Source organism: Myiozetetes cayanensis, unplaced genomic scaffold, assembly GCF_022539395.1.
Source record: "Myiozetetes cayanensis isolate MyiCay16 unplaced genomic scaffold, myiCay2020 scf2-11, whole genome shotgun sequence".
In the NCBI taxonomy this organism is placed as follows: Eukaryota; Metazoa; Chordata; class Aves; order Passeriformes; family Tyrannidae; genus Myiozetetes; species Myiozetetes cayanensis.
The window spans coordinates 3211253-3236632 of record NW_026087411.1 but is presented as its reverse complement, the minus strand read 5'-3'; the positions used below and the strand labels follow the sequence as shown (position 1 = coordinate 3236632).

General features: G+C 39.9%; 1 protein-coding gene across 11 annotated transcripts in view; it reads left to right on the top strand.

The window, feature by feature from the left end:
- Window positions 1-25380, top strand: part of USP34 (ubiquitin specific peptidase 34) — a 101449-nt gene that overhangs the window by 59535 nt on the left and 16534 nt on the right. For 6 of the 11 annotated variants that reach the window (XM_050316489.1, XM_050316493.1, XM_050316491.1 and 3 more), the window contains exons 30-64: window positions 375-500; window positions 883-1005; window positions 1120-1203; window positions 1525-1611; window positions 2391-2591; window positions 3871-3953; window positions 4664-4704; window positions 5153-5277; window positions 6025-6177; window positions 6577-6681; window positions 7211-7266; window positions 7380-7500; window positions 8965-9148; window positions 12236-12399; window positions 13004-13069; window positions 14037-14183; window positions 14274-14330; window positions 14435-14512; window positions 15179-15273; window positions 16245-16417; window positions 16687-16840; window positions 17484-17562; window positions 18542-18595; window positions 18695-18790; window positions 19390-19454; window positions 19564-19639; window positions 19740-19787; window positions 20150-20281; window positions 21408-21488; window positions 22621-22706; window positions 23600-23768; window positions 23855-23929; window positions 24530-24681; window positions 25081-25129; window positions 25214-25318. In XM_050316489.1, coding sequence (XP_050172446.1) covers window positions 375-500; window positions 883-1005; window positions 1120-1203; window positions 1525-1611; window positions 2391-2591; window positions 3871-3953; window positions 4664-4704; window positions 5153-5277; window positions 6025-6177; window positions 6577-6681; window positions 7211-7266; window positions 7380-7500; window positions 8965-9148; window positions 12236-12399; window positions 13004-13069; window positions 14037-14183; window positions 14274-14330; window positions 14435-14512; window positions 15179-15273; window positions 16245-16417; window positions 16687-16840; window positions 17484-17562; window positions 18542-18595; window positions 18695-18790; window positions 19390-19454; window positions 19564-19639; window positions 19740-19787; window positions 20150-20281; window positions 21408-21488; window positions 22621-22706; window positions 23600-23768; window positions 23855-23929; window positions 24530-24681; window positions 25081-25129; window positions 25214-25318 — 3690 coding nt within the window. The remainder of the gene's footprint in view (window positions 1-374; window positions 501-882; window positions 1006-1119; window positions 1204-1524; window positions 1612-2390; window positions 2592-3870; window positions 3954-4663; window positions 4705-5152; window positions 5278-6024; window positions 6178-6576; window positions 6682-7210; window positions 7267-7379; window positions 7501-8964; window positions 9149-12235; window positions 12400-13003; window positions 13070-14036; window positions 14184-14273; window positions 14331-14434; window positions 14513-15178; window positions 15274-16244; window positions 16418-16686; window positions 16841-17483; window positions 17563-18541; window positions 18596-18694; window positions 18791-19389; window positions 19455-19563; window positions 19640-19739; window positions 19788-20149; window positions 20282-21407; window positions 21489-22620; window positions 22707-23599; window positions 23769-23854; window positions 23930-24529; window positions 24682-25080; window positions 25130-25213; window positions 25319-25380) is intronic. The other 5 variants (XM_050316498.1, XM_050316499.1, XM_050316497.1 and 2 more) reach the window with 2 other exon arrangements.

The window sequence follows — 25380 nt, the reverse complement described above, 5'->3', positions numbered from 1 at the left end:
ATATTGATTATTGAAGTGGACGTGGTGACTCATAATGGGAATTGGCTTGAAGAAAGGTTTGCAAAGGTTCTGTTGCAAAAACTCAGACTTTGTCTCGTATGCCATCATTAGCTTGTGGAAAATTAAATAATATGGGGTATATTTGAAGCAATACTTTCTTTTAAAGTTTCATTTGCACTCAAATATTTCAAAATAAGTGATATGCACGTAACTTAGTTCCTTACAGGTTCAGTGAGCCTTGAACTGTCGTGTTCTAGTTATGCACTTAGACAGGAATCAGCTTCTTAATTGAGAATAAATACATTTTTGGGACTTTGAAATGTGATTTCCTCCAAGAAGTTCCCCGTGCCAACGGTTGTTGTGTGGTTTGTCAGAGTGCAAGGTGTGAAGAGCTCCATCTCCACGCTGAGAACTTATCCAGGCGTGTCTGGGAACTGTTGATGCTCCTGCCAACGTGCCCTAATATGTTGCAGGCATTCCAGAACATTTCAGATGAGCAGGTGAACAACATTTTCCGTGTTTTTCTCTTTGTTCCCCGTGGATGTTTTAGCACCTGGTGTTTAAGCTGCGTTTCCCCCAAAAGGGGAATGGTAAATGGTTTAAGTGTGCCAGGACACGAGTAAACCCAGTAAACAAAGCTAATAATTCTTATCAAATTAAGCTGAACAGAGATGTCAGCTTAGCTCTCAGAGTTTGTTTTTATGATTTCTTTTTCGGCTTGAATTGAAAAAAAGCAGTTTCTTGCTCTGCAGCTTTGCTTTAACACTGGCTCTTGTGATAGTGTTACTTGTGTGCTCCCTTCTGTAAATGCCCAGCGTGGTTTGATTGGAAACCTCTTTGGTTTCTTTAATTGTTTGCTGTCCTTTTTTTTAATCTTTTAAGGGTAATGATGGCTTTAGCTGGAAGGATCTTTTGAGGATAAAAAGTGCCCATAAACTTCTGTACGCCTTGGAAATCATCGAAGCTTTGGGAAAGCCCAACAGGAGAATAAGACGTGAATCTACGGTGAGTTTCTGGCACAGAATATTTGTGTTCCTCTGAACCAAAGTATCTGCTGATGAGTTATTTTATAGTATTTTAGTTCTGCTTTTACATTTATTTGTTCTTCTTTATCTTTAGGGGAGTTACAGTGATCTTTACCCAGACTCAGATGATTCAAGTGAAGATCAGATAGAAAATAGCAAAAACACGTGGAGCTGCAAGGTTTGATTTTTCTGCCTTCTTCTGTGATACCTGCTATGGTCTCCCAAGAAAAATATTAGATGAAAACCCATTTAAAACATCATCTGTCTTAGAGTTTTGGATCTCAAATTTAAACATAAACTTTAAAAAGTTTCCTGTGTGTTATCAGGCCTGTAAATTTGTCATAGTCGTGTACAATCATTTAATTGTTTTCATAAAATATCCAGCTGAATAGCTTATCATTTATTTATTAATCTGTAAAGCTTAGATGGGTATATAAATGAACTTAGTGGTATTTTTGTAGCTGCCCTTTCTCACTTTGGTTCCATAATACACTTACAGTTTGTTGCTGCTGGAGGGCTCCAACAGTTACTGGAAATTTTCAATTCTGGAATCTTAGAGCCTAAAGAACAGGAATCGTGGACTGTGGTAGGTGCTCCTTCAGCCTTTTTCTCCAGAATAACATAATTGCCATTTGTAAAGAATTTTATTACTTTGAGCCTTTGTTACAGTCACTTCTGTGTTGTAAATGCAATAGATAATTTTGTAATTGAACCACCAGAGTCTCTGCCGTAGCATCTTTTTCTTCAATATTTTCTATTCCTGGAAGAGTTGACTTTAAAAAACAAATTGTACTTCTAGGTATTTTTACATTTTAAAAGCACCTTTTGTATTTTTTTCTGTATTTTGTTTTTGGTTTCTTGGGGTTTGTTTTTTTCCTTCATTCTTAAAATTGTAGAACATAGAATTGTAGGTCATGGAATCTTAGGGGGAAAAAAACCTGGGTTCCATCTTACAGTGATTGCAGCTGCATTGATAATACTGTTAAAGCAGTCAGAAGTGGCCAAACAAGAACAGAGTATTTTTACCTCTTTATTCTGCCTATCTTAGGGGGAAGATGGTTATTTGGAAACTTATTTACTATAGGCTGTGATCTGTTAATTGTCTTTCCTTCTGGAGAGGCCAAGAAATACCGTTTCCCCTTGCTGCCAGTTAGCATTGTGGCTGTGGTGTAATAAAGACACTTGTCAATAGTGAACATGATTATTAGTTATAATTATGTATGCTTTTCATTATTATTTTGTTACTAGTTTGAGCTAAATTCGAATTTATAACTTGATTAAGCTTTCTTGCCAGCGTTATTGCTGAATTAGTTGCAAAATCAACCCCTCAAAAACGAAAATTCTTTTTCCTTCCATTTTTTTTAGTGGCAGCTGGACTGCCTGGCCTGCTTGCTGAAACTCATCTGCCAGTTTGCAGTGGATCCCTCCGACCTGGACCTGGCTTACCACGACGTGTTCGCCTGGTCCGGGGTGGCCGAGAGTCACCGCAAGAGAACCTGGCCGGGCAAGGCCAGGAAAACCACGAGCGACCACGTCAAGGGCCTGCACATCCCCCGCCTGACTGAGGTGAGAGGGGCCACAGCCCTGGGGGAGAGAGAAAATAATAGATAGAGTGGAAAAATGACTTGTTTTAATTGATAGCCTGCTTGTTCTCCTCCAAAATGTATTTGAGTTGCCTTAAACCTGGGCGACCGAAAGGGTTCTTGGTGGTTGGTGAGCACACATAAATTGGGGACTCAGAATTCCAGGGCTTTTTGTCTCTGTTTTTAGGTTTTGTTCTCTAAATTGGTTACTCTTTTATGGCACCCTTTTACGTGGTTATAACATAAGATGTCCCCATCCTTGCTAAATCCAATTTAGGAAACCCTAAAATAACTTAATTTATCAGGAATATCTGAGGGAGCATGTGGTGACCTTACCCAGAGCTGTAAACTCTCCTGCCAGATCCCTGCATGCTGATTTCCTAAAGCAGCCCAAGCACATGGCATATTTTGGCATCAGAGATACTTTCACTGGAAATGGATTTTCTTGGGCACAGGAGCAGCTGTGATTCCAGAAAGTGTAGATGTAGAACTGGGAGCTGGAGCCAAACTTCCCATTTCTCATTGTTCCACGTGGAAAGACCTTTAACTGTTCTATGAGTATTGGCCATTTTTTGACCAAAAAAATCACCAAAGCTGCTGTCAGACAGGGAAATTATCAAATGTATTAAATATTTTAGCACTGCTGCTGTTGGTTTCTGTGACTGGTTCTGAATTTTTAATTGTCAATTGATTCATATTTCTGTTGGCAGTGGGGTTGATATTTAAGTGCTTTAAGATTTTCTTGAGGCTTGGATTTTAAAATTCTGGGTAGCCTGTCAGGTTCTCTAAAGATGAATAATTTAAGTGAATGTGGAGTCAATAAAATGTGTTGATCACAGAGATGGGCAAAATTTATGTGTCCAACCTCATCTCATTCCTGAAATTTTTAAAAGAAAATGAGTAGTTTGTGCTTTAAAAAAAAAAATCCAGTGTTTTTACTGAAAGGATTGAATAAATGGTTGATTTTTCTGTTCAGTTGAATTGTCTTTCTTAGAGGAACAGCATGAAATTTTAGCATCTAGACCTAGTCAATGAAACACAGGATTTTAGATGGGCTTTATTAAAACCTCTAAATTAACTGTGGAGATGCTGTGATTTATCTTTGGCTCTTCCTCCCTCTACACAGGTGGGTTTGTTTTAGATTCACACACTGTGTATAACTGTTAAAAAAAAAAAAAAACAAAAAAAAAAAAAAAGCTTGTTGTTATATTAACTTGTTTTTTTGTTTTTTGTTTTTTTTCTTTTGACTTCAATTTTTAAAGGTGTTTCTTGTACTTGTCCAGGGAACCAGTTTGATTCAGCGACTGATGTCAGTTGCTTATACCTATGACAACTTGGCACCTAGGTACAACATCTTCTTCTTCTTGTATAAAGCTAATCCAGTGTGCACATTTTCAGCCCTGCTGTAGATTAAAAGAGCTCTTTCCGCTTGAATCCCCATTAATTGACCAGAATTTAAAAGTTTCTGGGAGTAGATTTGCTTTTCTTGGTCACCTCCCCCCGAGCGGGAGAATCCCATGCTCGGGGCACAGGGAAGGGAGCACTGAACTATCTGGGACGTGCTCTCAGAAATTCTCAGGCCAAAGGGATTGTGCCTGACTTTGACCTGTAGCTGAGTTGCAGGAGTAATTTTAAGTGTATAACCTTTTATTGCAATTAATAAAATTGTAAGTAAATAGAAATATTGCAGGTTTACAGCTGTTTCTTCCAAGTGTGGTTTCTTTATGAAGAGTACTGGGCTTCTTCTGTAGGAGTCAGTTCTTAGCTCTCTTTTTTGGGGGGTTATGGGTATTTTTTCCTGACTGTTAATCTTGTAGCCAGTAAATCTCTAAGGGGCTGACTTGAAGAATTTTGTAGTTTTATTATTGAATACTGCCAGAAATGAATCCTTTTAAGATTGACAGCTAAGTTCCTCCTTTTAAGATTGAAAGTGTAGCTGTCCTAGTGGTTCCTTAGGAGTAACTGTGCTGTTATTTGTGATTATTTGTATTTTTAAGCGCTGCTCTGTTGTGTTCTGTGCTAAAGTTCAAATGGCTTTATCTTCTTCCCGTTCAGGGTGTTGAAAGCTCAGTCTGATCACAGATCCAGGCATGAAGGTCAGTGCTGCGAAACATGGCATCAACTCCCAGTAGGGGAAAACCTACTGAGGAGGACAAGTTATGGGTTTGATTTATTCCTGCCATTAGAATGCTGTAAAACTGTGATAATCCAGGGAAATGTTCGTGTTAAGACTCAATCCAAGCCATGAGCAAAGCATCAGCTCGCTGCCTGATTTCACTGGTTGAGAAGCAGAGGGGCAGGAAGGGATTGTGCCCTCAATTGGTAATATTTAATCTAATTTAATGGTCATCAGCAGTGCAGTGGCCAGTATTTAATAACCATAATGGTAAAAATCTGCATTTAGGTCATACTTTGTGTGCCAAAAAGGCTTTAGTCTTGCACTTCAGCATGAAATAAATGTCGTGTGTGCTGGAAAGATTCAACTCTTCCCCCCAAAAATCCTGTTGTGTTGCTTAGAGTGGCATTTCCCTCCTTTTCTTGCAGTCACTCATTATTCCATGTGGCTCCTGGTGAGCTGGGCCCACTGCTGTTCCCTGGTGAAATCCAGCCTGGCTGACAGTGACCACCTGCAGGACTGGCTCAAGAAACTCACCCTGCTCATTCCAGAGGTACGGCCGAGGAGAGGCCCCAGCCATTCCCAATCTCTGCAATTCCTTGAAATTTCTGGGTGATACCACCTGACAGAGATCAGTGTAAATCTGCTTCCCCCATTATATTTTTTGACATCATTAATATATATTTTTTATATCACTTATTTTGCCGTGCTTAGAATCGCAAAATGAGGTGAACGAGAATTGACACAAAAATCTTCGTCGTGACCAAACTTTGAGTAATTTTTTTAAGCAATTTTTTTTAAGTGGTTTTTTCTCATGTAATCAAAAGCTTGGAAAATGCACCAAGATATTCACACTACAAAATTCATGTATTTGCTAATGATTGCTTAATGGTGCAAAATGAATTACCACACGATGTGATAATTCTTACCTCTTGCTTTATTATTTATTATTGCTTTATTACTCGAGCCCAGGAAAAGCTTCCATGCTGACTCCAGGGAAATGAGAGAGTGCTGGATTAGACTGTGGATATTTTTCTTAATAGAAAAAATAAAATAATTCTTCTAGTGAAATTAAACAAATGAACTGTGTAGCTAGGAACGAGTAAGTGTAATTCCACCTACTCTTTATTTGCCCAGATGTGGTATTTTCTACTTTACTCACTGCCTGCAATCTTTGAAATACATTTAAAATACATAGATATTATGAGAGGAACTTGTGTATCTATGCAAGAAAAGCCCCCAAAAGGAGGAATCCCCCAGCTAATGTGTGTAATGCTGTCATGGTGCTCTTCCCCCCCAGACTGCCGTTCGCCACGAGTCCTGCAACGGCCTCTACAAGTTGTCCCTGTCAGGGCTGGATGGGGGAGATTCCATCAACAGGTCCTTCCTCCTCCTGGCTGCATCAACACTGTTAAAGTTTCTCCCTGATGCTCAAGCTCTGAAACCAATTAGGGTAAGAACTGAAGGAATTACGATTTCCCAGTGTTTTTCTCATTTCCAAAAATTAGAGTTGTGCCTGATGTTGAAATCAGCCAGAGCTTCTCGTGTTTTGTCCGGTCTGACACTGAATATTGCTGCAGTTTGCAGTGGGTAGGATGAAGTCAACGCCGTTCTACAAATTTTTAACAGGTCTGGAGGATCATCCTGACAATTTCAGGAAAATTAGGAAGTATTGCAAAAGAAAAATAGAGCACACCCTGTTACTGTTGTAAAATGCATTGTTCTTGGACTTACCTTAAATGGAGGCTCGAAGAAAGTAATATCCTTGTAGCAGTTCCTGTGGCCGGTGTGGTTTTGTTACACAGTTATTTGGGCTGATGTGCCTCAGAACAAAAGCAATTTCTTTTCACAGATAGAGGATTATGAGGAGGAAACAGTGCTGAGACCAGGCTGTAAGGAATATTTCTGGCTGCTGTGCAAACTGATTGACAACATCCACGTCAAAGATGCGAGTCAGGTGGGTTTGCTTTATTTCTTCTTTTCATTTGGATTTTCAGGCCACGTTTGCTTCAGTGTGAGACATTTTTACCTAAGATACAATGAACTGCTGTGAAACAGGTCTTGGATCATTCCCATCTCCAAGCTTTCCCTGCTTTGATGTGTGTTTGGAAGCTTCAGATGATGAACCTGTAGAGTCAGGAAGGGGGAATGGTTACAATGCACAAAGAACTCGGTTGAAGGTCACACACGTGGCAATACTGTAATTATCTCTGAGATTCACTGCTGATAATTCCAGTGCTAAAAAGGAGGAGCTCATCAAGTGTTTGACTAAAGCTGAAAGAGGAAAAAAATTCAGTTAATAGCCACTTAGGTTAGAAATCAGAGGATGTTTGAAAACGAGTTGTAATTGTCCCTGTTTTGCTGTGTTCAATAACAAAATTTCATCCAAAAGCATAACCAGAGTTTCAGACCGGGCTTATTCACTGCAATTCACGAGGTACCTGATTATTTCCCACTTACATTCCATTTTCTTTATTTTCCCTCAGACAACACTGCTTGATTTGGATGCCCTGGCGAGACACCTCGCTGACTGCATTCGGAGGTGAGCTTTGCTGTGCTGATTCCACCTGCAGTGTGCATTGTGTTCACTGCATTGTGTTCACTGCTAGTGGGGCAGAGCTGTGACAGTTCTTGTCTGCCTGTGTGTCTGTGCAGCAGGGAAATCCTGGACCATCAGGATGGGAACGTAGAGGACGATGGGCTCACGGGGCTGCTTCGTCTCGCCACCAGTGTTATCAAGCACAAACCCCCCTTCAAGTTTTCTCGGGAAGGCCAGGTAAGAAAAGGCCCCTGAGGGATCAAACTGGTCTCATCTTTTGTTTCTACACACTCTTCATTTGACCTTTTTTGCAACATTCTGTTTGCAGAGCTCCAAATCTGAGAAGGTATCGTATTTCTGTTATGTTCTTCCTGTAAGGTGGGAGAGTGGTGGGCCAGGGGAGGTTGCTAAAAAATCCTGCTTGGTGTTTGTCTAAAGAAAAAAAGTAAAATTCTGTGGGGTAAAAGCTGATTTAAACTGATGGGTTTTTTCTGTAGAGTGTACTGTGGTTTTTTATTGGGCCTTGAGTGAGGTTTCATCCCAAATGTAGGGCCCTGTATCCAGTTAAGGTGTTTGTATCCTCTGTTTACTCTGTTACTGTGCAATGGCCCTGAAGGTAATTTAATTGCCCAAAAGTTTTACTGGTGTCCACATTGTGCAGTACCTGCCATAAAGTGACATTGCTGCCAGCATTCTAAAAGGCTGCTGCTATCATTCTGCTGGAATGAGTGTATTTTAAGGGTGGAGATCTTGCAGATTAAATTAGAGCAAGAATTCACCGAGTGCAGCGTGGAGGAGGATGTAGAAATTAGAATAGTAGGGGTATGGAAAGGCCAGATTGATGTAGCTTGGATATATAGAAAGTATCAGAAGAATTCTCTGTACAATTAAAAGCACACATTACAAAGAGCATTGGGGAAGAGTTTTTTGCAGTAGAACAGGATTGTGAAAGCAGATGCTTCCCTCTGAGCAAAAGCTGGTGCAAAACTGTCCAGGAAAATCCACTGGCAAATCCATGCTTTGCTGGGCCTTTTCTTCCCTGCAGATTCCTTCTCTGACTGAGTAAACAAAACTGGTGTTGGGCAAATATTTTCCAACTTTACAGGTCACATTTTGTGTTTCATACATAATCACTGCCCATCTTACTCTGCTCTGTGTTAAGGTTGTAGGAGTTTCCCTGCACACTGGAACAAGGTGTTTTATGGTTTATGGCCCCTTTTCTCCTTATTTTTTTTATATTTAACTTTTGTCTTCATTTTAATTATCTCCATAAAAAGAAGGTGCTGATGTTTAGACAGATCCACCTCAAATTTTTAGTGTATTATCTGGGATGGTAAAGATAAATAAGAGTAATATGCATTTATTATCCAAAGGCAACTTGACAAGAAAGATTAGTCTTAAAGTGGCTAAAAACACATATGTCTGGCATGTCCAATTAAATTAACAAATTAAATGTATTAAATAAATCAAGCACAACTTGTCATCATTTTGCATTTGAGTGTTTCTCTTCAGGCTCTAATGTGGTTACAGTGCACTTTATGTGAAATAAGTTGTTGGGATTGGTCATTCAGAACTTGTGTTCAGGTTGGAAAGTTCTGCATGATAGAGGTCTAAAAGGTCTTCAGAAGCTTGTAAATAGATGATTTACCTTTTGGGAATACGTTCAAGCTGCTAAATGTGCCGATTGCCCTGTTTTCCCAGGAGTTTCTGAGGGACATCTTCAATCTGCTGTTCCTGCTGCCCAGCCTGAAGGACAGACAGCAGCCCAAGTGCAAATCCCACTCCTCCAGGGCTGCTGCCTACGACCTGCTGGTGGAAATGGTCAAGGGCTCCGTGGAGAACTACAGGCTGCTCCACAACTGGGTGATGGCCCAGCACATGCAGTGTAAGCACCTGCAGTGGCTCCGGCTGGGGAGGGTGGTGTGGCCACTGCTGCTGGAGTGGCACTGCCCAGCCCCCAGCACTCAGGGCGGGGTCACAGAGCATCTGCTGCTCACCTAGACAAACAATGGCTTTAATCCTCTGTCTAATTATCAGTTCTGTTCTTAAATGGGGGTTATTTAAGGTAATGTGGCCCTGTTAATGACACCAACCGAATGGCACCAACACAAGGTGTTCCACGGTTAGAGTGGATTTTACGTGTTCCTTCAGCTTGTGCTGGATTTTAATTTCTGTTTTCCCTCTCTAACATGAAAAAACATGGGATGTTTATACCCAAAGTGTAGAAACAACACTGAGGTAGATGCTTTAGCCCTGAGCAGCACTGTTGTGTTTTCACAGTCTCTGATATCGCTGCAGTGACTTCAGCCTGGCCCCAGCACACAGAACTAACACAGCTTTGTTCTGCCTCTTGGCTTCCATGTCTTGGAACCACAATTCCATGTATCATGTGGAAATGACCGAAAGCTGAAGTTATTTAATGTTTCATCTTTGATTAGCAAATTCTCATTGTGTGTTTTTAGCTTGCCAGGTTTCCTTTCACGTGCCCAGGTTAAATTCTTGTGACCTGAGGATTTGTGATGTGTTATAATCTGTGGAATTGCTTTAGTGCCTTACAGTGTGGGAAGCAAAAGGGAAATTTGATCCTGATAATGATTTATGCTCTGTTCTCAAATGCCTGGGGCCTTCCAGAGTGCCCTGTGTTCAGGAGAAATGTTATGAAGAATATATTTAATGAAGATTCTGGATATTTCTGTTTGCTGAGGTTGTTGTATCTCTCCAGTGCAGTCACTGATTTTTTACATCAGTATTTTCCTCATTTCCCACTCACTCCTCAGTGTTGAGGATTTTTTAACATTTACCACAGTTGTTACCTTCTTCCAAATCTCTTCTCTGGATTGTTTGCTCCTTCCTGAGTCCTCCAGAACCATCTGCTCCGTGTTCCTGCTCCATATCCAGAATATTTCATTGCAGGGATGGTAATTTTATTCCAACTGGCAGAGAGCTGTTCTCTCTTTGTGATGAGCAACCAACACAGGCCTTGTGATACCTCATTTGTTTAAAGGCTTGATGTGATCCAAAGAGTCTTCAAACTGCATTTTTCCACTTTGCTCAGCTCTGTAATCTTAGTTTTTAAAAATCTTAGTCTTAGGCCTGTCTCTCCATTCTCCTTAGGAGAAACATGAAAGAAAATATTCTAAATTTCCATCCTGTCTTTGGTTTGAACATATTTTATTAACTGGCTCTGATATTACTGAGGGTTGCATTCAGTCCCCTCAGTTGTCCATAAAATTTCTTGCAGTGTTTTGGACTTTCACTTTCTTTAAAGACCAATAAAACCCTTCAGGTCAGAGGAGGGAAACAAGAAACAGCTGCTTTGCTTCCCAGGAAACTTAAGATCCTGTCTTGTGTTATGGTTGGAGCAAAAGCATCATCCCAAGGTGGAATACAGAGAAAAATCACAGTCACTCAAAGAGGAAAGAATCAGTTTTACTTTGCTTAAAATAGAACATGATTATTGCAAGTTTGGTTTCAAGTTTCCCCATCCCTTCCTGAGAAAAGGCTGTTTCTATAACAACAGCGAGGAATAAAGAAGATTGACAGGAATGAGCCTCAGATTTACCTTTCTAGCTCCATATGGAAGAAGGAAAACTTCCATTATGCAGATGAAGACAGACACTTTACAAAAATACCAGGGGAGAGAGAAAACAGGAGCTTCCTGAGAAATTCCTTGTCCAGTTTTTGGATGCTGTTTGAACAGCTGGGAGGATCTTCCACCTCCTTCAATCCAGCTGTGCTGGATTGAAGGAGGTGGAAGATCCTCCCAGCTGTTCCCATGGAGTGCAGAGAGCTCAGATGATTTCCCTGCACTTACAGCTTGATGAGCTCTGAGCCAACCAGCCCGTGGAGGTAACTCGAGGTCTTCACTGCTGAGATTTGTTGAAACAGGAGAATCAAAACTCTTTTCCTTCCCCTCCTTGAAGCTTCAGGGCTAATTAATGGTGGCTTTGATGCCAGTGCCAAAAAGAAGAGCACAAGCTGTTACTTGTTGGGCAGCAGAACATCTTGTGGGTCTGGTCCCTGCAGATGTGAGGATCTGCTCAGAGGATACCCAAGAATTTCTTGAATTTCTCTCTGGTCATATGAGTTGAGAAGAACCCTTAAGGAGCCTTTATTCTGTGACAGAATAATTAAAGATTTAAAATTTCAATCTTGAAGCCACACAGCTTTTATGGATTGTATGATAAATCCTGTCTGCTTTTTTGGAATTCTTTTTTCTCTCTCTAAACATGCACTTCAGTAGAGGTACTGACTTATTTGGGGGACACACTGTGCATGGAGAATGGTATCTTTGGGGATGAATAACAAAACTAGAGCATTGCAAGCTTTTGTGCCCAACTTCTGGCACACTGAGGAAGATAAACTCCAGTGAATTCCTTTGGACACTGGATTAGTTTGTCTCATTTAGTGCTTGTGTCATTGGTTGCCTCTGCAGCTCAAACAATTAATTCCCCACTCCATTCTCCTGTGTGGGATGCTGCTGGAAGGAGAAGCCTGACAGTGTCTGGGAGCAGCACTAATCACAAACGGTTTGTCTAGTCTGGTTCCCATCTTCTTGACTGGCAGATGAGGAGAACATTCCCATTTTCTGATTTCTTGGCTTATTAACAGAGTCTGTCAGACTTGTCGAGCTCGTCTGGTGCCTTCCCATGGCAGGAGTGCGTGGCTGTGTCTGGTAGGAAATGCAGAGGAATACAAAACTTCCAGGAAAAACAAATGTCCTTTTCAATCTGCTTCACTTCTTGATGTGCTTTGGAAAACACAGCCAATCCTTGCAGCAGGAAGGGATTTTCCTGAAGTTCCTCCAGCGCATTTTCCCTGAAGATCAGGCACGGTCTGGCTCGTACAGAGCATAGCCAGGACACATTTGATTGGTGTGAACAGAAAGCTTTAAATTGCACTTACATTTGTGCCAGTTGATTGCACTGATTGATTTGAACTGATTTTTGGTCTCCTGCTCGTGTCATTTCAGCTTCCCACGCCCCCTACAAATGGGATTACTGGCCCCACGACGACGTGCGCGCCGAGTGTCGCTTCGTGGGTCTGACCAATCTTGGAGCCACCTGTTACTTGGCCTCCACCATCCAGCAGCTCTACATGATCCCAGAGGCCAGACAAGCCATTTTCACTGCAAAGGTACCTGTGGGGGCTCCTGTGTTCCTTGGGGGGATTGATGGTGTGTAAAGAGAAGAGTTTTCCTCTTTAGTATAGTTGTGATGTGGTATTTTTCTTAAAGGTGGCGTTGAAATAAAACATCTTCTCAAACTCATTTTTCTGTTGCTCTCGTGTAGATGGATTCAGGTTGGGCTTTGTGTGGATGTGCTGTTGTTTCTTAACTCCCAGTTTGTCATTTTCTTAGAACAGGTGTCATTTTTCTCGTGTGTTTACAAATGAATATTTATCTTGTGCCTCCACAAGTACAGCAGGTCCTGTAAATTGCTATACATTGGTTAACTTCTAGAAATACAGTATTATCACTTTCAGTTATTTATTGTAAAGAGAAAGCTTCATTTTGGTCCCTCACCTACATAATGAGAGAAATATTAGGTTTAATGTGGACCAAAAGAGGTGTAAAATAAATCTAAAAAGTATAAGTTTAAAATAGTAGACCGTGTGTCCTTGTGCAGAATCATTTTTCTTAATTGCCCATAATAAAGTGGTTGTGGTTTTTATTTGGTTGTTACATCTTTTAATGTCTGTTTTTGACATTAAAAGGCTTCTTGTCATTCATTTCTTTCAGTATTCAGAAGATATGAAACACAAGACCACTCTCCTAGAACTGCAGAAAATGTTTACATACTTAATGGTAGGTATGAAAGAGGGTATTTGGAAGATTAATCTGTTGAAAGAAAGCATTAAGAAGCAGCTAAAATTTGGGATTCCAGGATCAAACACAATAAAGGCAGTTCCCAGGTGTGTTCACTGCTGGAAAAACAGTGAAACAAAGTCTGAAATGATGAAAAAAAACAACTGAGGAGAGAGCTGAGTGCCTTGACAGTGGCTTTGGTGTAAGAAATTCATAACCACTTTGAAGACGAGCAGGGGAAAGGAATTTTGACATGCAGTGCCTGCCATGAATCATAGAAAAAAATTAAATCCAGGTATTTACATAAGCAGAAAATAATATAGGAACATAAATCCTGCAGAGATGTAGCATTTTTTACACCTTGAAGAAAGACTTTGTTCCAAACCAGGCAGTATTTACAGCAAGTACTGTCTGGCTACACACCCTGAAAAGGAAAGTATGGATATATTGTTTCCCACCAAGTTCCTTGTGCTGCAGATTGTTGTGCATTCCCAGCAGTGCAGGGCAGTGGAAAAGGGATTCTAAAGAACTGCTTTCTGCTGCAGATTCTTTTCTCTGGCTAAACACATCCAGTTGGGAACTGGCTGATAACACAGAGGAGTCTGACTGAGGGTTGAGCCCTTGGCAAATTGAAGTCAGCAGGGTCCAGAAATACAAGCTGATATTCCTCATATTTTGTATCTAAAGAGATTGCAGCAACTGGATGTGTCACACCTTCAGCCAAGGAGTTTTATTTTAAGGATTCATTTTAATATCTATTTTAAGTATTATTTGATACTTTAATAATATAATAATAATAATGATCATTTCACAGGAGCATTTAGCACTTAAAACAACCATGTTAATAACATATGGGACATACTGTGTCCAAAATAGGTTCTTTTCTAAACAGATAACATCTGTGCAACTTCCAATTCAAAGGATTTGTGCTGATTTGGTTTTGCTTGGTATCTTTTCTCCCCTCCAGGAAAGTGAATGCAAGGCCTACAATCCCAGGCCTTTCTGTAAAACCTACACCATGGATAAGCAGCCCCTGAACACCGGGGAGCAGAAGGACATGACCGAGTTCTTCACTGACCTGATCACAAAAATAGAAGAGATGTCTCCAGAACTGGTGAGTTCTTAAGAGGGAGCAAAAAAGGGAACTGGAAAACTCACGGATTTGCTCAAATTTCCTTGACAGAATTTATCGATTCCTTCACAGAAAAACACGGTGAAAAGTTTGTTCGGAGGTGTCATCACCAACAATGTTGTTTCTCTGGTAAGTGTTCCTTTTCTAGCCTTGGCTTTTAAAGACTTATTTTTTCCTGACTCGTCCAAAAAGCAGTTGTTTCATCGCTTTTCTCTTGCCCTGCTGGGCTTTAGGACTGTGAGCACGTCAGTCAGACAGCAGAGGAGTTCTACACTGTGAGATGCCAGGTGGCAGATATGAAGAATATTTATGTGAGTAATGCCAGGCTGAGATGTGTGCACAGCTCACAGCCATCAGTTAAAAATGTCAGGCCTAAACACTGCCCCACACGCTGCTGAATATTGAATTTTGTTGAATTTTGGCTTGTTTCTGGGTTGATATTACCAGGTAGTTTGGTTTCAATGCAACGTGCCCTCAGCTGGGGCCATTTGGCATTGACTAAAGGTTGTGTTACAGTCAATAATCACTGCTTATTTCTGTGTTTTAAACAGGCTGTGGCCACTTTTATGGGAGAACTGTAAATGTTAAAAGATTCAACATACACCAGTACAACTGCTTATTAAGTAAATTGAAAGCTTACACCAACATAATTCTACATTTTCAAGCTTTTTAAACAACCATCAATCCCCACCCTTGGAATTGGAATTTAAAGGACTTGAACTCTTTGGGACAGCTTGGAATGTTGGGCACCATTTGTGTGAATTGGTTCCTTAATTCTGGGTGTGGGTTAGGAAGTGGTTTTCCTGTCACACTCTTCCCTTAGTTCAGGTGTGTGCTCTGTCTTGCAAACCTTCTGGTGCCTTTGACCATTTAAATGTTAATTAAACTTACTTTAAGATTGAAAGGGGCTTGGAAAGCAGACCAGAGATATAGAAAGATCCAAAATAAATGTAAACTTTGTTGTTTATTATCTGTAGGAATCTCTTGATGAAGTAACCATTAAGGATACTTTGGAAGGTGACAACATGTACACGTGTTCTCACTGTGGGAAGAAAGTGAGGGCTGAGAAAAGGTACGATGAAAAATAAATTACCATCCCTAAGGGATCTTTTTAGTGAATTGCTGAAATCACTGGTGGAATAAGAGTAAATCCTTAGGGTGAAACAGGGCTGCTGTTTCATTTGCTGCTGGGTAGTCCTGCAGGGATGTGGACCCTGTGCTAATCAGGAGATCAAATTCCAAAAGAAAGGATCTGAGGTATCTTAGCAAAAGGTTTCACCTAGGCAGGAAAATGTTCATGACCTTTTTTAATTAAAAAAAAAAAATTAAAAAGAAATTACTAACCCTAACCCTTTTTGAAACATTAGTTCTGTTTTCAAAAGATTTAAATTTTTTCAGGGGTTGTTCAGTACTTGGGTTGCTCATTATGCAGGATAATTGGAGTTTATACATCACCTCAAGTTGCCTAATTAAAATTAGCTTTAAAAATGTTTCTATGTGTGCTGATAAAGAGAAAGTAAATTAAAATGTTATGTTGTCTGAATAAACTACCAAATTTCTTCTTTAGAGTTGGAAAACCTCATAGTTTGATTTTAAATTACATGGGTGAAAGACTAAGCTGAAAATCATTCTTGTAAAGCTTATGAGATGTAATACAAGAGGTGTTCTGCCTGGAAACTTTGATTTTAGAAGCCATATTTGAACTCCCTGCAGTGAGGGGCTTTCACTGTTAAATTCACCCATGGCTCATTGTAGAAAATCATTGTTTGTGCCATGTGAGTAAATTGGACAGCTCTTCCCAGGTACAGTGAGAGCCTAAATCGAATTTTTCAGTGAGCTAAATGTGACCTTTCTGCTGCCAGCTGGTCTGCCCTGCTCTGGGGCGTCGTGAGAGCTGAACTTTATATTTATGTGACACATTTGTGTGCATTTATTCAGAACAGATCTCCAATAGTCAAGTTGAAATAAATGCTTAAAACCTCTGTGAAAATTCGCTTCACCCTGCCCAGCTTTTGTAAGCCAGGATTATTTCTGCTCCCTCAGGGCGTGTTTTAAGAAACTACCTCGCATCTTAAGCTTCAACACCATGAGGTACACGTTTAACATGGTGACCATGATGAAGGAGAAAGTCAACACCCACTTTTCCTTCCCGTTACGCTTGGATATGACCCCTTACACGGAAGATTTCCTCATGGGGAAAAACGACAGGAAGGAAGGTATGGATTCAGCAGGCTCTGTCCCTTTGATCTGTGCATCACTTTCTGAAGAACAGAAGCAGAGAATGGTTTTCTTTTTAAAATCGATATTCCCAAAGTCACACAGTTCTGTTTCATATATTAAAAAAAGGTCGATTATTTTTGGTTTCATTTACTGCTCAATTCGAATCTGTGTTTAAAATATGAGAGAAATTGCAAATAATTACATACACTTTGAAGGTGGGGTGTCTAGGAAATAAGTGATGAAACATTGTGTTGAATCATGTCAGGTTTTAAGGAAGATGGAGGATATCTGAAAGAGACTGAAAGTTACGAGTACGACCTGATTGGTGTGACAGTTCACACGGGCACAGCAGATGGGGGGCACTACTACAGCTTCATCAGGGACATCGTCAATCCCCACGCCTACAAAAACAACAAATGGTGAGCTCTGCAGAGCGGCATTTTGGGATTCCTCCTTTGAATACTGACTTTGTCAGCTGTTCTACCTCGACACTTACAGAGGGGATATGTGCTGTAGGTTGCTTCTAGAAGTTTGGTGGGTGTGTGTTAATTTATTACCATTTATTCCAGGTCAGTTTGCTGGAGGTGGGATAGTTGTGGAGTGCCTCGGACACAGGGGTGGCCTCACATCACAGCTTCCTGATGGGCCTGGACTTTAATCCATTCCAGTCCAAGAGAACAGGAAGATTGTCCTTCCTAAAATCTGCTGGGATCCAGCTCCATTCCTGACTGTAGAATTCAGGAAAGGGCAGAGGTGTGGGCATGGCCAGGAGGAGGGGCTTGCCAGGGAACACCTTCCACTTGTCATGTCTGCAGGGGGTATTTCCACTGCTCACTGAGGCCCTGCAAGAGGAGACAAGATTTCTATTCCTGTTCTCTAGAAAAGCAGGAGGATTTCCCCACTTTCTTGTTGGAAGGAAATCACTCCTGGGCTCAGTGCCATGATCCCAACAAGACGTTAGGCATTAATGGGAATACTTCAAGGAATCACTTGAAGAGCTCTTGAGGCTTTCTTTGCCCTCAGGGATGAGCAGCAGTTGTTTCACAGCTCTCTGTTCAACAGGTACCTGTTCAATGATGCTGAAGTGAAACCCTTTGATTCTGCCCAGCTGGCTTCGGAGTGTTTTGGGGGAGAAATGACTGTAAGTTTTTTATGTATCGTAAAGTTGTGACTTGAATTTTTGTCAGGTTCAGCTGCTTAAAATATCTCTTACAATGTGTTCCAATCCAGGCATTTTTATGGGGTTTTAAAGGAAAAATATATACTCCTGTATAAGTAATAGTATAAGTATTACAGTAGTAAAGTATTACTATTTTAGTAGTAATTAGTATATTAGTAATATTACTATAAGTAGTATAAGTATTACTAATAGTATATATATTACATAGTACATATAATAATACTTGTAATACACAGTAGTATAAATATTACTAATGAAGCAAAGTTAATTAGTGAAGTCTCTCCAATTAAGAGGTATTTCTTTACTATATCTGGAGTTTATCATACTATTTATTTAGTTATAAAAGAGTGTGTATGCAGCTAATTTGGGGATCCTTCACTGGAATGGCTGCTTTGCTCAGAGCATGGATGGAAGGAGTAATTAATTCAAGCTTATGTCGTGTGGAAAACCAGAGATTTTGGATCTGTGTCTGTGGGACATCAGCTGGAATATTTTTACACAGTGTTAATACCAATAACTGCATAACACTCAAATGTTCTGAGGTTGTGCTCAAATTGGTCATTATTTACAACTGTATATCATGATGGAAACCACATAATGAGTAACAGGATCTTACTAAAGCACTTCTGTGCAGGAGGAAACTTCTTGTCTGACAAAGGCAAGATGCAGAAATAAAACAAAAGAGTTACTTAATTTGGTGAAAGGATAAAACACCTTCAGGTGCCTAAGAAGATGAGAGGTGTCAGGGAGATGGATGAGACAGGAAATTGCTTGGGATGTAGGTCACAGTATGGCAGAGCAGCCTTGAAAAATCAGGATAGGGCGCTGGAAAAGGAAAAAAAAAACCAAGACTCTGTCTGTGCAAATGGCATGAAACAGTTCACATTTATCCCAAATAAAAAACCCCTTGTAATTAATGGTTTTACTTTCTTCCTGACAGACCAAAACTTACGATTCTGTTACCGATAAATTTATGGACTTCTCCTTTGAAAAGGTATTTTCCCTTCCGACCCCCTTTGTGGCGTGCTCGTGTTTCTGATTGCCCGCTGTGCCTCTCAGAAGCGTAAATGATCGAGGTGTTTTTCTCTCCAAGACACACAGTGCTTACATGCTGTTTTATAAACGGATGGAGCCGGAGGAGGAAAATGGCAGAGACTACAAATTTGATGTCTCGTCAGAACTGCTGGAGGTACAAGTTTGATTTGTTTTTTAACGCATCAGAAAGCTGATTAAACGTGGGAAAGCCAAAATGATGGCACTCTCTAAGATGACAGTCTTTTCACTGTCATGGGATAGGAAAGAAATTAGGATTTAGATTTTTTTTTTTCCTCATTTTATCCCAAATATATCCCTTTTTATCACCTGGAGAAAAAGTATCCCTACTCCCCCTGGCCCTCACCTTGGAGAGAGGGACAGAAGGACCTGAGATGAAATCTTGTTCTGGTTAATGAGGGAGAGTCAAACTTTGCTCTTCAGGAATTTATTGGAAGGGCACAGAGCTCATCAGGTTTCGGGTTCAGCTTCAGTTGGGGTTGAACTGTGGGTTTTTTTCAACATGTTGGACCAGTTCTCCAAATTTCAGCCTAGAAGTCTGAATAAAGTTGTAAAAATGAGGTCCCAGAAAGAAGAGAAAATGCTTCCAAAAATAATTTTTCACAAGGAAAAAAAAAATTGATTTTTTTTTTTTTTTAATTTTAGCCATGGCAAGCATTTAAATATTCTTAAAATCATACTTAAGTAGTGAAATAAACTGCTGTCTTGTATCTGATGTTAGCATTTTTTCTTCAGTGGATATGGCATGATAACATGCAGTTTCTTCAAGACAAGAACATTTTTGAGCATACATATTTTGGGTAAGTTTTTTTTTTTTCCCCCTATTTAAAAATGTAATCGTAATGCTTCTTTTCTTCTTGCAGATTTTCATTGTTTATTTTAATTAACAAATCAAATTACTGACTCTAGGTTTATGTGGCAGTTGTGTAGTAGCATCCCAAGCACGCTCCCAGATCCAAAAGCAGTTTCTCTGATGACAGCAAAGGTAAGGATTCCCAAAATTTATCATCTCATGTATTAACCTTTCCCCTGTTTGCATTTTTAAGTCCTGCATTCTAAATTAATGGTGCCATTTTTTTTTCCAGTTAAGCACTTCCTTTGTGCTAGAGACATTTATTCATTCAAAGGAAAAGGTATTTTATTTACTTGTAAACTCTTATCAAGTAGCTGCATGAATAGAGAGTGAGAAGTAGTTCTGTACTTTCTGTTTTAAAGTGTGATTTTTGAGCTGCCACGAGTAGCACAGACAATGCAAATTAAATATTTAAGGAGTCATGAATGTCATTTAACACATTTATAGTGAGCACTGCACAGTGGAATAAAATGTATGTGTAAAAATGTACGTATTTTTCTGAATGTATTACTAATTTATAAAACATTTATTGTCTGTATTCTTAAGATTTGGTGTTCTGCCTAACCATTTAGAAATGTTTGAAGACGAAGTTGAAATGCATTTATTTGAAGTTACAGTTTTTCTCTGTATTTCTTTTTGCAGCCCACAATGCTTCAGTGGATTGAACTGTTAACAAAACAGTTTAATAACAGTCAGGCAGCTTGTGAAGTAAGTGACTTAGGAACTCAGCAAAGTACAAACCAACTTTCTATATATTGTTTAACTTTCCTGGAGGTTCGTATCCCTGGAATATTTTGGACTATGAACTGCTGTATGTGGTGTTATTTGTGCACTCTTGAGATGAGATTCATCCTCTCTGATCCCTGCAGATTCTGGGGAATGACTTCACTTTAATCTGCAGAAACCTTTGTTGAGACCACAGGGCAAAATCGTTTTGTCACTGGAATAAGAGAGGCAGCGTCACAGTGCCTTTGTTTGATTGATTTTTGCACAGTGATTTGTGTAATTAAGAAATGTTTAAATTCAGTCACGGGCAGGCAAAGAATTCTCGTGTCGGTGAAAACAATCTGAAGAAAAGTTTGTGGTACTTTCTGTGACAGTTTAAATGTGCAAGCAGCCCAGCACATACTGTGTCTTGCATTAGACCTTATTCAGTAGAAAAAAATTAAAATGATCATTCTGTTATAGGTATTACATTCTATTAAAAATTCCAGGCTGATAAATCGTTGTGTACCATTCAGTATTTGGGTGGTACACTCCCCTCAGTCCTGAGGCATTTAGTAAAGATATTTTACTGTAGTAAAGAACACTCAGGTGCAATTAAAATAAAAGTAAGAGCATGAATTCTGGATTTCAAACTGTCTCTCCCTGTGACTAAACCACAACCCTGTGAGTCACAAGACTCAGCTCTGTTCTTGCTGAGTGTAACTCCCAGTGAGTCATTCCCTGTTGGGTTTTTATACCTTTTGGGTTTCTGGAGGCAGGAGGGCTTTTCCTCATGTTGAAATAAATGCAAAAGGGGTCTAATTCACAAACTGCTGTTTAATCCTACCACAACTCCACAAGATTTTTCAGTTAATCCTTTACTGGAAGCATCGTTTTTATTGTGTTGACATCACTTTTCAGGATTAAGTGTGTTCTTCCAGATAATTAATGGCATGCAGAACACAGGGCTGAGGAGATACTGCATATAAATTTATCTTGGTGTTTGCTGCTCTTGATCTTTATTTCTTTATTCCTTCATGCACAGAAGCCATTTTAGATTCCCCTTGGATTAGAACTTGCCTATTCCTTAATAATGATAACATCGATTTCTCTTCAGCCTTTAATGTCATGCAAACAGAAGATTGGACTAGAGCAAGTTTGGGAACAAAACTAACACAGTATGTATCTTCTGCAGTGGTTTTTGGATCGTATGGCTGATGATGATTGGTGGCCAATGCAGATTCTAATAAAGTGTCCCAATCAGATTGTGAGGCAGGTAAGAAAAAAACGTTCTCTCCAGGGCAGGTGGGCCATGAACACAGAAAGGGACAGTTCTGATGGCACAGAACGGTTCTGAAAGTTTGGGTTGATGCCGTAATTGTGGGATTCTTTTCCATTCTTGAGTGTGATTTAGGGAATGTGTTTGGAACACCGTGGATATATTAATGTAGTGCCATGGCTGGACCACAAATGTCACCAGAGATGCAAATCAAGGTTTCTCCAACTCCCTCCTCACCCCTGCAAGTTGGAACACTTCACACAGAAGTGAAATGAGTTCAACAGTAATTCATCAAGACAAACATCCAGAAAATAGGAGAGATTTAACTGTGTACATTCTGAATTGCTGTAGTAGTTTTTGGGGTACATTTAATTTTATAACATTATGCCACAAAGTTTTGTTAATACCCTTTTCTGAACATACTTCAAATTGAAAAAAAACCCCCAGTATTAGTAGCATTTGGACATTCACAAACACAACTATAAACAGTGTTACTTACAAGTCTACTTTTCTTTGCAAGTTATTAAGGTTAAAAACTGTAGCATTTACTTCATCTCACCTGAATCCTTCAGTAGAATACCTGATTATTGAAGTGATGTTACCATATGGAACCATGCATAGTTCCTACATGTAACACATCAGTAAAGGAATATATTCCATGGGAAAAGTCGATGCAAAGTCTTAGGTAAAGTTGAAATCCTCACGAGTGTCGTACAAAATAAAAATTCCTGGCAGGAATTTCCTTCAGCTTTCCACGTAAATTCTTACAAGCCTGAGGGGAAATGAAAATAAAAATCTTGCCAAAAATATCAAAGCATTTCAGAAGATAGAGGTGGAAGAAGAAAATAATATTTATGAGCAGCAGTGTAAGGTCACATTTCAGGAGTGTAGAGTGCACAGCAATATTAAAAGCTGGTTTTAGGTTCCTCCGTGGGATCTCTGTATAAAAACCAGATTTGATCTGTTCCAGTGTGACAGAAATGCACTGTGGGGTCTCAGTCTCAGCTTTACCTTTGAATCTCTGAAGCTGTGAAGAGCTGGGACTGAGGGACAGACTGTTCTTAGCTTAGAAAACACATCTTGTGTGAGGGAATGACCACGTGGAGCTCACTCCCTTCTCCCTCTGCAGATGTTCCAGCGCTTGTGCATCCATGTGATCCAGAGGCTGAGGCCGGTCCATGCACACCTTTATCTGCAGCCAGGAATGGAAGACTGGTAAAACACAATACCTGGAAACTTCTCATTGTTCTCTGCATTGCTTACTAATGAATTACTCAGTCATGGAAACCTAAAATGGTGTTCATTTAATTGTTCTTTATTATTCTGCCCAAACTGCTCTGATTTATTTAAAGGTACTGTTAGGGTTGCAAAAGCAACTGTCTAAAGAGACACTGTTTGGAATATTTCTTCTCTTAGAGTAGGTTTTCAGTATGGTCTGTATTTTCCCTATCAGTAGTACCCTGCAAGTGTAAATCTCGCTGCTTAGAACTTGAGAATCCTACTGGCAGTGGGATGTGGGGGCACAGAGGTGCCCCTTTTACCTTGCATATGCAGTAAAAAAAAAGAAGGCTGGAGAAGAGGGGCAAGTCCTATAAGTGAATCACAGTTCTTGTCAAAAAGTAGGAAAAACCCTCTTGGATTCTATTTGGTTCTGCTTACTCCCAAGAAAACTGTCACTTTATGTCCAGTTATGAAATAGTTAAACAGTTTTTGATACATAATTGAGAAGAAGAAGAAAGTGGTTTTTCTTTTACTCCTGTGTTAAGCTTGTGATTCTCCCCTGAGTGAAAATGGCAGTAATAACTGTAATAACTGTGCTGCCATATCAGAACTCAGGACATGAAAAATACAGTTTTTGTGACAAAAGGCAGGATTTGATTTTCTCTGGAAGCCTGACCTGCAAAGCCTCTGTTGGGTGATAAGATCCAGCCAGGAGCAGGTGAATAACACGTGGTGTTATCTGGGCTGGACCCGGCAGAGGAGAAAGGGGCAGAGAAGCAAACAGGGTTTTTTTGTGAATTTATTACTTTTGGACTGGTTCAGGCTGACTTTATGCTCCATGTCTGTACATCCATGAAATCCCTGACTGGGCTTTTGTTTGGGTGCAGCTCTGACGACATGGACGGCCCCGTGGAGGACATCGGCAGCCGCTCGTGCGTCACGCGCTTCGTGAAGACCCTCCTGTCCATCATGGAGCACGGGGTGAAACCCCACAGCAAACACCTCACTGAATATTTTGCCTTCCTTTATGAATTTGCCAAAATGGGGGAGGAGGAGGTGAGTCCATGCCTGGGTTTTGGGGGAATCAGTTATGTTTGTGCACGTGTGGGTCATGCAGTAATTCAACACCCGTTGTGTTCCAGAGCCAGTTCCTGCTCTCACTCCAAGCCATCTCCACAATGGTCCATTTCTACATGGGAACTAAAGGACCTGAAAATGTGAGTTGGAATATCTTGTATGAAAACCAGCAGTAGTTTGAGTATCTTTTACGAAAAGCAGCAGTTTTTCATGGTTTACATCTGATCATTAGTGCTCTGTCTCTTGAACCGTCTTTTAGCTGGGAAATTAAAATTGCTCCATTACAGTTATACAACGCTTCAGTTGCATAAATTATACTGTTTTTTCAATGTTTAAAAGTGGTATTTAAGAAGAAAAAGATGTTGAATTTGGCTGGTTTTGTTTAGTATAGGAATAGATATTAAGTAGAAGCAGTTAAAGTTGTCCTTACCATGCTGTTCATGGCAATGCTGTTAATAATTGCTTGCTCCTATTGTACAACTTAGGTTATTAAACTTACTTACTCTTTCTATTAAATAAACCACCACATCTTCAGCCAACCTACCTTTTGCTTTATAAATACAATTTAGCTCCTGCAAAATGAATTGTTTCAATACGAAAATCAGTTGATATTTACCTGGTTTGCTTCCTGCAAGTTTATTTAAAGTTCTTGGAATAAAAGCGCAGGATCGATGCAAAGGCTCTTGAAATAAAGGCTCAAAATATCCCCACTGAAGTTGTCTTTTTTATTTCCCCTTCAGCCACAGGTTGAAGTGCTCTCTGAGGAAGAAGGGGAGGAAGAGGAGGAGGAGGAGGATATACTTTCTTTGGCAGAAGAGAAATACAGGCCTGCTGCCCTGGAGAAGATGATTGCCCTGATTGCTCTCCTGGTTGAACAGTCTCGCTCAGAAAGGCAAGAGCTGGAAAAGCAAAATAAATTCTGACCTAAGCAGGTTCAGAGAGGAATGAAGAGATTTTATGGGGCTGTTTCAGGGGTTTATTGTGGGCTTTTTTTAACACCGTAGATGAGCTTGTATTTGAGCCCATTATATTTTTAAGCATTTCAAAGATAAAGGTTTTGTCGTTGTTGACCAAGTAAAAGACTTGGGTTAAATATGTAAAAACATTTAATTGCCTACATTTGGATTTCTTCTTTTTATCTGGTCCAAGTAAAAAATACTTATTTTTTTGTTCTTTTTTTTACATCAATACCTTTATTGCCTGTTGTAAGTTGTGACCCTGGAGAATATAAACATTCAGTCTGGATGTCTCTTTACTTACTGAATTAAAATGATCATTTTCTTTATTTTAGGCATTTGACTTTGTCCCAAAACGACATGGCAGCATTGACAGGGGGAAAGGCAAGTAATTCAATAATGACTGTATAAACCTTAAACAAACCTGTAATTGTGGGCAGTGGAGTAAGACCTGATTATTTGTTGCAGGGTTTTCCTTTTTTATTCCAACATATCCGTGACGGGATCAACATCAGACAAACCTGCAACCTCATTTTCAGTCTGTGCCGCTACAACAATCGACTGGCAGAGCATGTGAGTACAAGGGACTGAAAATCTGACCTTTAATAAATGTAATCAGGTAATTTTTGTTATTA